This window comes from Populus nigra, chromosome 16 (assembly GCF_951802175.1).
Source record: "Populus nigra chromosome 16, ddPopNigr1.1, whole genome shotgun sequence".
Classification (NCBI taxonomy): Eukaryota; Viridiplantae; Streptophyta; class Magnoliopsida; order Malpighiales; family Salicaceae; genus Populus; species Populus nigra.
In genome coordinates, this window is record NC_084867.1 from 1,163,676 (window position 1) to 1,177,353 (window position 13,678).

Genomic DNA, 13,678 nt, shown 5'->3' on the forward strand with positions numbered 1-13,678 from the left:
ATATTTTTATGTTTTTCAACCAAATATGTCTATGTTATTTATTATGAGATACTAATTAAATGCAACAAACATGGTTCATGGATTTGCATGAAGTGTGAGTATTTGGAAATATAATAGTTTCTGTTTTCGAGTGTTTGAATAAATTAAAAAATATATAGAAATATTATTTTAAAATAGTTAATGGAATTACCTTAATTAGGCAACGTTAATTAAAGTTATGGTGGAACTGGTATGGGCAACAGTCACTTTAACTACTGGCCGCATAAAAAAAAAAAAAACCTCCCAGCCATCAAGAAATCACGTTTACAAGTGGCCGCGTATGTAATTTTCGGTTTTTTTTTTTTTTTTGGTCTAGTTCATTTTCGTCGTATAGCGTCACGTCACGTTGTCACTTCTTTTATTGGACGAAAATAGATATTTTAACATCAAATTATATACCAATTTAATTCCGCGAACAATTTTAACAATAAATTTACACACACACACATATATAATTTATTCAGAACAATTTAATAAAACAACTTCTTATGCTATTTTTTCACACAAACTCTCATGTGTCAAGTTTATAAATAGTAAAATATAATTTGCAAGAATTTTAAATAATTAACTTGGTGTGAAAAATATTAATAATCAACGTGGAGCGTTTGTATAAAAAAAAATATATATATTACATGCATATACATACAGAAAACAGAAAGGTAAAAAAATATATAATTACTATACTTGTATCAAGGTTTAACATGAAAAAGGGTTTATTTATTAACTTGAAAAGGGTATATTTATTAAGTTATTGAGTTAATTTATGAGCTATCATATAAACTTATGTCTATTATTTTTATTTAAAATAATATTATTTTATTTTTTATTAAAAATATTAATTGTTCTCAATCAACTAGGTTTAGATTTGATTTGATCAAATAAATTCACCAAATTAATATTAAAACTAGTTAAAATTAAAATTCAATCCGTTTTGGATAATGAATTTATCATGCCAATTTATTGTTTCAAATTTAATAATTATAGTAAAAAACAGAATAATTCACCTAATCAATATTAAAATTAATTGAAATTAAAATCCAGTGCAATTCAAGTTTTGGATTATAAATTTATTATGTTATTTTGTTGTTCTATATTTAATAATTACAATAAAAAACATATCAATTTACCGAATTAATATTAAAATTAGTCCAAGTCTAAATTAAAATTCAGTTAAGGTTATGAATTTATTATATCAATCCGCTGCCGCGAATTATAGTAAAAAAACACTACCTTCCTTTTCAACGTCTATTTACTAAAAACATTCACTTCGCAAAATAAAATGCACCATCTTAATTAACCTCACTAGCTTCGGCTCCGAACCTAAAAACAAACACTAACCTCTCATCTGTTGCCTCCGACGGAAAAGGGTGGGTGTGTTTATCCCAATCCCTTCTCCTTGGGACCCACCATGAGCGGCTGTCGCGTGCCGCATAGGGACACTACACACGTGTCATCTAAGCTGTCAAACTCTCTTCATCAATCGTGAGGTTAAATTTGGCATCCATGTCGACCCCACCCCCCGCCTTTTCTTTCCTCCTCCCCCTCTCCATTTTTATCGGTCTCTCTTCTCTATAAATTTGACTCGCCGGTTCCAATTACACACCTACTCACTTACCCATAATCTTTCTCTCAGCAGCCCCCCTTCCGCTCACCGTCGGCGCTGCTTTTTTTTTTTCTATCAATTTTTTTTTGAATATTCTGTGTGTTATCTGATTGTTTTCTTCGTATTCGGATCTCTCAAGTTCCGTAAATCTGAATTCCGGATCTGAATCAGTGGGTTAGTGGTTGATTTTTAGTGAAACTCTTATAAAAATAAGAACTATTTCTTACACAACAAATAACTATAAAAAAGCTGATAATCGTTATCAGACTGTAATCCTTATACGAATCCAATCCTGTTGGCTTTTCCGAACAATAAACAGCTTCACTGTTCAGGTTTTTTTTGTAAACGAGAGTAATGTCGGCTGCAGCGAGCTCTGGAGCTCTCCTTCAACCAAAATCGGTGAAAGCTCCGTTTTCTTCGCTTAGTAAATCGTCTTGTCTTTCTCCTTCGCTCAATGTTGCCACAGCAGCATCTGTTTCTCGGCGGAGCGCGAGGGCAAACCGATGTGCTTCGACGAGGAAATCGGTGGTTGTTGAGAGAAAATCGTTTTTGGGAAGTAAAGTGCGGGGGTCTGCTGGATCGGAGAGATTGCATTTTTGGCAGTCGGATGGACCGGGTAGAGAGCCGAAACTTCGAGTTGTTGTCCGGTCTGCATTGTCCGGTGTGCCGGAGAAGCCGCTTGGGTTGTATGACCCATCGTTTGATAAGGATTCGTGCGGGGTTGGTTTTGTGGCTGAATTATCCGGGGATAGTAGTCGTAAAACGGTATGATATTTCAAGATAATTTCTTTTTATTTATTTATTTAAAGACTTTTATGGACAGGATTGTTTTTCGGTTGTTTTTAAAGGTAAATGATGCTTTGGAGATGTTGGTGAGGATGACACATAGAGGGGCTTGTGGATGTGAGACGAATACTGGTGATGGGGCTGGTATTCTTGTGGCTCTTCCTCATGATTTCTACAAGCAGGTGTCTTTTTATTTCCTTCGCTGTTTTCTATTTTTATTTATTTTTTTGTTATGGTGAAAATGACTTTACGGTGATATATTTAATGGATTTAATTTCCTTACAATTTTCCCACTATGTTTTCCATTTATAATATTTTCTTACAGAAAAAAAATTGATATTTCATCTGAAATCATATCTGATGTTTCAAATGCATCCCTGCATGGTTTAGGCTCGGGAATTTAATGAATGATTGGGGACAACTATGAAAATCGGCACTTTTGGTTAAAATCTCTTGCCTTTTATGCATGCATAATGTTTTTTTCGAACCTTGAATTAGTAGTTTTACTGAATTTAATTTAAAAAGGAAACTAGATCATGGTGCTGATTTTACTTCAATTTGGTTTATTCAGGTTGCCAAGGATATTGGGTTCGAACTGCCACCTCCAGGGGAATATGCAGTTGGCATGTTCTTTTTGCCCACATCTGAAAATCGTAAGGAAGAAAGCAAGAATGTATTCACTAAGGTGATCTTGAGACCGTCAAAATTGAAATAACCTTAACTTTTTTTTTTGGCGGTGTTCCTTATGTTTTTGATTTTGATGGTAATGAAGGTTGCGGAGTCTCTTGGGCATACTGTACTTGGGTGGCGACCAGTACCAACAGATAACTCTGGACTGGGAAATTCTGCTTTGCAGACCGAGCCTGTCATTGAGCAAGTGTTCCTTACAGCCACTCCTAGGTCGAAGGCTGATTTTGAGCAGCAGGTAGCTTTTAATTCGAATTTTTGTTAAATAGTATATAGCAAAAGAAGTAATTAGCATCACAAAGTAATTGTAGCTGTCCATGTTTGAGGTAGAAATTGGGGAGATGAAGAGGAAGAAGGGATTTGTTTCAGGTTCTGAACAATGCAAGTGAGCATTTTTATACCTTCAGGTTCCACAGTTACGTTGTTGATGATTGTTTGCACTGTTTTTGCAGATGTACATATTAAGGAGGGTGTCAATGGTAGCTATTAGAGCTGCACTAAACCTTCAATATGGTGGTGTTAGGGACTTTTATATCTGTTCCCTTTCCTCAAGGTTTGTGTGTCATAAGCTATTTTATATGGTCCTATCTAATGCTTCTCTTGACAGAATTATCAATTCCTTTGATTGAATTCTGCAGGACGATTGTTTATAAAGGTCAGTTGAAGCCTGAACAGTTGAAGGGTTACTATTATGCAGATCTTGGCAATGAAAGGTTTACGAGCTACATGGCCCTGGTAAATATTTTATCCTTTCACTTTTCTCCTATTACACTAACACATGCTTCAACAAACAGCATGGGACCCACCGATAACTGAAGATATGCAAGGTTGAGGAATGACTTCTGAGGCATTGAAGTTGAATGATCTCTTAAGTTCTTCCACTCCCTTCATTTCTATTTGAATTTGGATGCTGAATTGGATGGCATGGGTGAGTTGGTAAGAAACCTCATTGTTGAAAGTAAGAAACTTACTGCAGTGCTCTATATGATCACTTGTTTGAGGTGAAAATTCCAGTTGGTGTTTGGTCAAGGTAGCTTAAGGTTTGAGTGTTTCTTGTATAGACGCTGCAATAAAAGTTTGTTGAAGTGCCCTGAAGACAACTCTCATGCTTGTGGTTTTCAAACCACTTTTACTTTTCATGAATTGAGTGGCTGGATTCTTGAAATAACATTCTTGGTTCCTTTCTTTTGGTTCAGGTACACTCACGATTTTCAACAAATACATTTCCTAGCTGGGATCGTGCACAACCCATGCGTGTCTTGGGCCATAATGGGGAAATCAACACGCTAAGAGGCAATGTAAACTGGTAAGCACCCCAACTGAGACGGTTTTGGCCTTGTTTAGTGTCATTGATCTGCAATTGCATAGTAATATGCTATTTTATCTCTCTGGAATTATTATGGGCTTGTTTTTTTGTATGGGAAAGAATATTAACTTCCAATATTGCTTTTCAGGATGAAGGCTCGTGAGGGCCTAATAAAGTGCAAGGAGCTCGGTCTCTCAAAAAATGAGATGAAGAAGCTTCTTCCAATTGTAGATGCTAGTTCTTCCGACTCAGGTGAATTTCTTTTGTTTTGAATTTATAGAGGCTTAAATTAATATAAACAGTGTGTTTACATGTGCATCTTTGATACCATATTTATATTGACTCTTCTTTGACATTTATTTTTTTATAATTGAATTGCAGGGGCTTTTGATGGTGTGCTGGAGCTTTTAATTCGAGCTGGTAGAAGTCTCCCTGAAGCTGTCATGATGATGATTCCTGAAGCCTGGCAAAATGACAAGAATATGGATCCTCAAAGGAGGGCACTGTACGAATACTTCTCAGCTCTTATGGAACCGTGGGATGGGCCTGCACTTATCTCATGTAATTGTTTTGAACAATTCATGTGCTCTCTTCAAATGCTGTCATGTACACTATTTGATTTATTGCTTTTTGCTAATTTATTTTATTTTATTTTGTTTTCAGTTACTGATGGCCACTACTTGGGAGCTACTCTGGATCGCAATGGGTTACGTCCAGGAAGATTTTATGTTACACGAAGTGGACGAGTTATCATGGCTAGTGAAGTTGGTGTTGTGGATATTCCTCCTGAAGATGTCCTTAGGAAAGGAAGACTTAACCCTGGAATGATGCTTCTGGTGGATTTTGAGAAGCATATTATTGTAGATGATGAAGCCTTGAAGCAACAATATTCCCTAGCAAGGCCCTATGGAGAGTGGCTGAAGAGGCAAAAGATTGAACTCAGTGACATAGTTGACTCGGTTCAAGAATCTGAGAGAGTTGCTCCAGCCATTTCTGGGGTTGTTCCTGTATGTGTTATACAAACTTTCAAATACTTCATTTTTCCCTCTGTGTGCATGTGCAAGTCTCATTATAGTTAGATTTTTCATCACTTCAGGCATCTGATGATGACACCAGCATGCAGAATATGGGCACTCATGGTTTGCTGGCACCATTAAAAGCTTTTGGGTATGTGAATCTTATGGCTGCATCAACTTTCTTTGAATCTGGAAGCCAATACTTTTTTAAAAGCAGTTTATACTGATTTTGTATAAATCTCATGCAGCTATACTGTTGAAGCCTTGGAGATGCTGATGCTTCCCATGGCAAAGGACGCCACAGAGGCTCTTGGTTCGATGGGAAATGATGCTCCCTTGGCTGTCATGTCTAACAGGGAAAAACTCACTTTCGAGTACTTCAAGCAAATGTTTGCTCAAGTGACAAACCCTCCAATTGATCCCATCAGAGAGAAGATTGTCACTTCCATGGAATGCATGATTGGGCCAGAAGGTGATTTGACAGAAACAACTGAAGAACAATGCCACCGTCTCTCTCTAAAAGGCCCTCTTTTATCAATTGAGCAAATGGAAGCAATGAAAAAATTGAACTTTAGAGGTTGGCGAAGCAAAGTTCTCGACATAACTTATTCAAAGGAACGGGGTAGGAAGGGATTGGAGGAGACTTTAGATAGGATTTGTGCTGAAGCTCATGAGGCAATCAAGGAAGGTTATACCGTGTTGGTTCTTTCTGACAGAGGTATGACTTCTATTCTTCGATTTACATGTACCAAGGCCTTGTAAACTCATGCAGTTAGAAGTTTATTACAGCATAGTGATCTACATGGGCAGTGAGTTAACTTCTTTTGGGTTTTATTTCATGCTAGCCTTCTCATCAAAGCGTGTTGCTGCAAGCTCCCTCTTGGCTGTTGGAGCTGTCCACCAATATCTAGTAAAAAAGCTTGAGCGAACTCAAGTCGGGTTGATAGTTGAATCTGCCGAACCACGTGAAGTGCACCATTTCTGTACGTTGGTTGGTTTTGGCGCAGATGCTATCTGTCCATACTTAGCTGTAGAGGCCATTTGGAGATTACAGGTTGATGGCAAGATCCCACCAAAATCCACTGGCGAGTTCCACACAAAGGATGAGCTAGTCAAGAAGTATTTCAAGGCAAGCAACTATGGCATGATGAAAGTGCTTGCCAAAATGGGAATTTCAACTTTGGCCTCCTACAAGGGTGCTCAGATTTTTGAAGGCCTGGGCCTTTCATCAGAAGTGATTGACAAGTGCTTTGCAGGAACTCCAAGCAGGGTAGAAGGAGCAACATTTGAGATGCTTGCCCGTGATTCACTTCATTTGCATGAGTTGGCATTTCCTTCCCGTGTTCTCCCTCCTGGAAGTGCAGAAGCTGTAGCACTGCCCAATCCGGGGGATTATCATTGGAGAAAAGGTGGTGAGATTCACCTTAATGATCCTCTTGCTATTGCAAAGCTTCAAGAAGCTGCCAGAGGTAATAGTGTGGCTGCCTATAAGGAATATTCTAAACGTGTTCAGGAGTTGAACAAAGCTTGTAATTTGCGTGGGCTTTTGAAGTTCAAAGAGGCAGATGTGAAAGTTTCTTTGGATGAAGTAGAACCAGCCAGTGAGATTGTTAAAAGGTTCTGTACTGGTGCAATGAGTTATGGATCCATATCATTGGAGGCACACACCACACTGGCTCAGGCTATGAACAAAATTGGAGGAAAATCAAACACAGGTATGTTCTGCAAGTCATAAATTCCTTGTGTCTATCTTTCCATTTTGCAAAAGCACGTATCTACTTGGGGAGAGGATAGCTATGTTCTCACCTTTTTCAAGAACACCTTTTATTCTTTTTGTTTTTTAAATTATAGATCGCTCTGTTTGGCTTTTAAATTATAGAATCACCCTGTTTGCTTTTTTACGTTTAATAACAAGTATTTTTTGGTCTTCCATAGTTGAATTTTCACTAAAATTATGGTTCTGAATTCCTTTTCTATTCTTTTGTCTCACTACATTTGCTTTGTTGTAATTTCTTTCTTTTTAACTTTTCTTCCACTGAAGGTGAGGGAGGTGAACAACCATCTCGGATGGAGACTCTTCCTGATGGTTCAATGAACCCAAAGAGGAGTGCAATTAAGCAGGTTGCAAGTGGGAGATTTGGAGTGTCAAGTTACTATCTTACAAATGCTGATGAGCTGCAGATAAAGATGGCTCAGGTATTTGTCAAAATCACACATTTTGAAATCGAAACTTCTTGTTTATGTCATGGTCCTGCTGTTGTCATTGTGTGTTCCTATTTAGCCCCTGCTTTCCTATTGGAACAGAGGTTCCTATTGTTTATGGATTTATGTTCATGGCAGATGATGCTGTGTCTGCAAAGCACCCCTGGGTGCATTGCATCTTTAAGTGATAGCTTTGGCATTTGGTGAGATTAAATATGAACTGAATTTGTTGACTTTTTGTCATTTGATTTAGACTGATTTTTGTGTGCTTTGGATCACAGGGTGCCAAGCCTGGTGAAGGAGGTGAGCTTCCTGGCCACAAGGTCATAGGAGACATTGCAATTACCAGAAATTCTACTGCAGGGGTGGGCCTCATTAGTCCTCCTCCCCATCATGATATCTATTCAATTGAAGACCTTGCTCAATTGATTCACGATCTCAAGGTATGTGCATTTGCTGCTTCATGTGCTATGTCCTCGCTTCATATGTTCAACCTGTTGGTCACTCCTGCTGATACCTTTGAATCTCTCGTTTTGTTTCCCAGAATGCCAATCCAGCAGCCAGAATAAGTGTCAAGTTGGTATCCGAAGCTGGTGTAGGAGTCATTGCCAGTGGGGTGGTGAAGGGACATGCTGACCATGTTTTGATCTCAGGTCATGATGGAGGTACAGGTGCTTCTCGATGGACTGGCATCAAGAATGCTGGGCTCCCATGGGAACTTGGTTTGGCCGAGACCCATCAAACACTTGTTGCCAATGACCTTCGTGGCCGAACAGTTCTTCAGACTGATGGCCAACTAAAAACTGGCCGGGATGTGGCCATTGCAGCTCTTCTTGGCGCAGAAGAGTTTGGTTTCAGCACTGCACCCCTTATAACACTTGGTTGCATCATGATGCGAAAGTGCCATAAGAACACCTGCCCCGTAGGCATTGCTACTCAAGATCCAGTGCTGAGGGAAAAGTTTGCTGGAGAACCTGAACATGTTATCAACTTCTTTTTTATGCTAGCAGAGGAGCTCAGGGAGATCATGGCTCAGCTTGGTTTCCGTACGATGACTGAGATGGTTGGTCGTTCAGACATGCTTGAAGTTGATAAAGAAGTTGTTAAGAGCAACGAGAAGCTGGAAAATATTGATCTCTCTTTGTTACTTAGACCTGCTGCTGACATTCGACCTGAAGCTGCTCAGTATTGTGTCCAAAAGCAGGATCATGGTTTGGACATGGCATTGGATAATAAACTCATTAAACTCTCTGAGGCTGCATTGGAAAAAGGTCTTCCTGTGTACATTGAAACACCTATCTGCAATGTGAACCGTGCTGTTGGAACGATGCTTAGTCATGAAGTTACTAAGCGTTACCACTTGGCAGGGCTTCCCGCAGATACTATTCACATCAAACTCACAGGAAGTGCTGGGCAGAGTCTAGGAGCTTTCCTTTGCCCTGGCATTATGCTGGAGCTGGAAGGGGATGGCAATGACTACGTTGGTAAAGGATTATCAGGTGGGAAGATTGTAGTTTATCCTCCAAAAGGAAGCCTGTTTGATCCAAAAGAAAACATTGTGATCGGTAATGTAGCTCTTTATGGAGCCACATGTGGTGAAGCATATTTCAATGGGATGGCAGCAGAAAGATTTTGTGTCCGTAATTCTGGGGCTAGGGCTGTTGTAGAAGGTGTTGGTGATCATGGCTGTGAGTACATGACAGGAGGAACTGTTGTTGTGCTTGGGAAAACTGGAAGGAATTTTGCTGCTGGTATGAGTGGTGGTGTTGCTTATGTTCTTGATTTGGATGGGAAATTCAGATCTCGTTGCAATCCTGAACTCGTAGATCTTGACAAAGTCGAGGAAGAGGAGGACATTACAACTCTAAAAATGATGATACAACAACACCAGCGTCACACAAATAGCCTGCTAGCTAGAGAAGTACTTGCTGATTTTGATAATCTTCTACCTAAATTTATTAAGGTCTTCCCGAGGGATTACAAACGTGTTCTTGCCAACATGAAAGAGGAATCTGCCACAAAAGAGGCTGCTGACCTAGCTGCTAAAGAAGTTGAGGAAGCTGAGGAGCTAGATGAAGCAGAGTTGAAGGAGAAAGATGCTTTTGAGGAGCTAAAGAAGCTGGCAGCTGCATCTTTGAATGGGAATTCCATTCAGGTAAATTCTTTGATAGTCTTTTTTTTTTTTATGTAAAAGTCTTGTATACTGTTTTTATCTTTATTAAGGTTCTTAAAATTCCTATATTGATGGCAGTTTTAAAAATGTAAGACTCATTTTGCAGAGTTTGGTATATAGTGTATGAAACAAAATTATGATACAACTGATTTGCATTTGTGTGGATATAATTATTTGAAGCACTACTAGAAGGGGTTATTAGAGTTTAGTGAAAATTGTCCAATAACTTGAGCTTATTCATGCTTTATATATGGACATATGCAGTTTTATGATTGGTGAAATGGTTTTTGTACATGTTTTAATACGAAACATTGAAATTCACTGAAGGTAGAAGATGGACCTCTGAAAAGGCCTACCCGTGTTAATGATGCTGTTAAACATCGAGGGTTTATTGCTTATGAGCGAGAAGGTGTTCAGTACAGAGATCCAAATATTCGTATGAATGACTGGAAGGAAGTTACGGAGGAGTCAAAACCTGGCCCTCTTTTAAAGACCCAGTCAGCCCGTTGCATGGACTGTGGCACTCCTTTCTGTCACCAGGTAAGCATTATTCTACCTTTATCCTGCATATGCACCAGGTGTCAATTCTACACTATTTTGAAATGAATTTTTACACCTTGTTCTTCTCAATGGTAAATGCAGGAGAACTCAGGATGCCCTCTTGGAAACAAAATCCCTGAATTTAATGAGCTAGTGCATCAAAATCGGTGGCGTGAAGCATTAGATAGGTTACTCGAGACAAATAACTTCCCAGAGTTCACTGGCAGAGTGTGCCCTGCACCCTGTGAAGGTTCCTGTGTTCTTGGCATAATTGATGATCCAGTATCTATAAAAAACATTGAATGTTCAATTATTGACAAGGCCTTTGAGGAGGGTTGGATGGTTCCGCGGCCTCCCCTCAAGAGAACTGGGTATACCTTTCTTTTACCTTGGCATTATGAGTAGAAGCCTTTTATTGCTTAGTTTTTTCATCTTTTGAACTGATCATGGGTTTTTTCATATTTTGAACTGATCAAGGTTTCTTCTATGCTACTGGTGTCATTTTAAATGTGACATTGATTGAAATGGCGATATCCTAATGAATTATACAATTAAAATATTTTTGAATTTCATTTGTATGAGAATATGCTATGTTATATGAGTGAAGAATGTCATGTCATATACCTTCTCTTGCAGGAGACGAGTGGCTATTGTTGGAAGCGGGCCTTCTGGTTTGGCTGCTGCTGATCAACTAAACAAAATGGGTCATTTGGTGACTGTGTATGAGCGTGCTGATCGAATTGGAGGGCTAATGATGTATGGAGTTCCGAACATGAAAACTGACAAAGTGGATATAGTTCAACGGCGTGTTAACCTTATGTCTGAGGAAGGCATCAATTTTGTGGTAAATGCTAATGTTGGAATTGATCCTTTGTATTCTCTTGATCGGCTTCGAGATGAGAACAATGCAATTGTTTTGGCAGTGGGAGCCACAAAACCTAGGTAAGTCATGAGTAGAAAGCAAATATTAGATGCCATTGTTGGATTCTGGATCCTTGTTAACAATTTTTTTTTTTGCTGGAGAAGTTTTGGTCTCTCAGGAAGTGATTTTTATTGTTAAGAACATTCTTACCTGCCTGATAGGAATACAGTACTTTAATGAAGTGTTGGATGATATGGTTACCTTTAATAATTTTTTTTGCAGGGACCTTCCGGTACCTGGTCGGGAGTTGTCAGGCGTCTATTTTGCTATGCAGTTTCTTCATGCAAATACCAAAAGTTTGCTTGACAGCAATTTGCAGGACGGTAACTACATATCCGCAATGGGCAAGAAAGTTGTTGTCATTGGTGGAGGTGACACTGGAACAGATTGCATTGGGACATCTATTCGCCATGGGTGTAGTAGCATTGTAAATCTAGAGCTTCTACCTGAGCCACCACGAACTAGAGGTCCGGGCAACCCTTGGCCACAGGTACGATCTTTCATTCTGTTGCTGCATGTTGATTTCACCATTGCCCTCCATGTTTTCAATTGTCTTTTTTAGGGGAGGGAGGTGTTGGGGGATTGTTTGGATCTGGATTATATTGTGCTTAATGCTTGTTATTTGTTTTGTTGGTTCATCTTATGTCGATCAATCTTTACATAATTTCACAAACTTGGATAAAAATAACATGATCAAAATGCATGCTGGCTTGGGCACCACACCCAAGTATAAGATGCCGTGAACCTGTTCTAATTTATTTCTTTTGGCAGTGGCCTAGAGTATTCCGGGTAGACTATGGGCACCAGGAAGCTGCTGCCAAGTTCGGGAAAGACCCGAGGTCTTATGAGGTGTTGACTAAGCGTTTCATTGGAGATGAGAATGGGAATGTGAAAGGACTTGAGCTGGTACGTGTCCATTGGGAGAAGGATGCCACAGGGAAATTTCAATTTAAGGAGGTTGAGGGCTCTGAGGAAGTTATTGAGGCTGACCTAGTCCTACTAGCAATGGGATTCCTTGGTCCTGAGCCGGTTCGTATTTCCTTCCTCATCTTCTCTCTTCTTTTGAAAATGAGTGAATATAATCACATCTGATAAACACAAATGTCCATAATGTTATATTTATATTTAAATAATTAAGCACTATAGTAATTAGAATGTCAAAAAATAGTATTTTATTAATAGAACTATAAGAATAAAAAAGATTGAAAATTCACCCTTAATTCTTTAATACTTGCACAACAATTCTCATACTGTTTTTTTTCCCATCTTCGTTTTTAACAGAATGTGGCAGAGAAGTTGGGCTTGGAGCAAGATAATAGATCGAATTTCAAGGCAGAATATGGCCGCTTCTCAACCAATGTGGAAGGGATCTTTGCAGCTGGGGATTGCAGGCGAGGCCAGTCCCTAGTTGTATGGGCAATATCAGAAGGACGACAAGCTGCTTCCCAGGTCGACAAATATCTCATGAAAGAAGAGGATGCTACCATTAACACCGATAATACTCAGGATGACCTTGTCAAGAGGCACCAGGACCTCAACAAGAGACATCAAGACAGCAGCAAGCACACTGTCATGACGTAGACAACCCTTGAGTCTTTTTTCTTCTCTTCCTCAGACTCTGCTGAAAAGGGATACACAGGATGCACATCATTCTACGATCAATCATCTCATAGAATGATGCTGTGGAAGGAATAAATTGAAGATCACCAGAATGGTGCTTGGTTCCCACATGTGAACCCTGAGGACTTGGAATGATTGAGCAGAAGTGAGAAGTAGCATTGTGCAGCTGGTATAGAAATTAGGATATTTAAGGTGCGCATTTTTATTTTTTTATAATAGCTTTCAACCAGCTTGCTTGAAAATTGTTAAGCTCATTTGGTAGTTGTTGAGGAATAATGTACAGTTTTGTTTCTTCAAATATTTTATGGAAATATGTGGGAAATTGTTTTGTTCTGGATTGTCCAGTTATTTGTTCTTGAGTAACAGATATAATTTTTTTGGCAGAAGGATAACCTTGTGCCTTGTGGTTTAGCTATATACATAAAGAAGTGCAGACTTCAATTGAATTTGATCTGCTATGGAAGAGTTGAAACTATTCTGGCTTCAATTTAGAGGATGGATTGGAGAACTGTGTGTTCTAATATTGATGACCAGCACTACGGCCAGGCCAAGTTTTTCCGGATTTAAGAATAAAAAGTCAGGGCAATGCTAGTTTTTTTTTTTTGAAATAAAAAAAATTTAAAACTCACTATAATTTAATAACATGAAAAATCAAGTGAACATTTTAAAATTAGGTTAATTTTTTAAAATTATAACCCCTGAAATGTTAAATTTAGATTCAATAATAAAAAAATTAATTTTCAATTAATTTAATATAAAATAAAACAATCTAAAAAACTTGTTA

The 13,678-nt window shown here is 38.6% G+C and overlaps 1 protein-coding gene across 3 annotated transcripts; it reads left to right on the top strand.

The window, feature by feature from the left end:
• Window positions 1-1,625: 1,625 nt before the first annotated feature.
• Window positions 1,626-13,227, top strand: LOC133676101 (glutamate synthase [NADH], amyloplastic). Of its 3 annotated transcripts, XM_062097672.1 has the most exons (22): window positions 1,626-2,407; window positions 2,491-2,610; window positions 3,000-3,113; window positions 3,201-3,353; window positions 3,568-3,668; window positions 3,754-3,850; window positions 4,312-4,421; window positions 4,570-4,673; window positions 4,803-4,982; window positions 5,085-5,428; window positions 5,518-5,588; window positions 5,686-6,155; window positions 6,283-7,152; window positions 7,479-7,633; window positions 7,921-8,082; window positions 8,184-9,794; window positions 10,140-10,352; window positions 10,455-10,723; window positions 10,989-11,294; window positions 11,497-11,764; window positions 12,046-12,303; window positions 12,556-13,227. In XM_062097672.1, exons 1-22 carry the CDS (start codon window positions 1,997-1,999, stop codon window positions 12,853-12,855), a joined length of 6,687 nt encoding a protein of 2,228 aa, XP_061953656.1. In that variant the 5' UTR covers window positions 1,626-1,996; the 3' UTR covers window positions 12,856-13,227. The 3 variants fall into 3 exon arrangements, with proteins under 3 accessions (XP_061953656.1, XP_061953659.1, XP_061953658.1); XM_062097675.1 differs by lacking the exons at window positions 1,626-2,407; window positions 2,491-2,610; window positions 3,000-3,113; ... (1 more) ...; window positions 3,568-3,668; window positions 3,754-3,850 and adding an exon at window positions 3,913-4,051; XM_062097674.1 differs by lacking the exons at window positions 1,626-2,407; window positions 2,491-2,610; window positions 3,000-3,113; ... (1 more) ...; window positions 3,568-3,668; window positions 3,754-3,850 and adding an exon at window positions 4,020-4,043.
• Window positions 13,228-13,678: the final 451 nt, after the last annotated feature.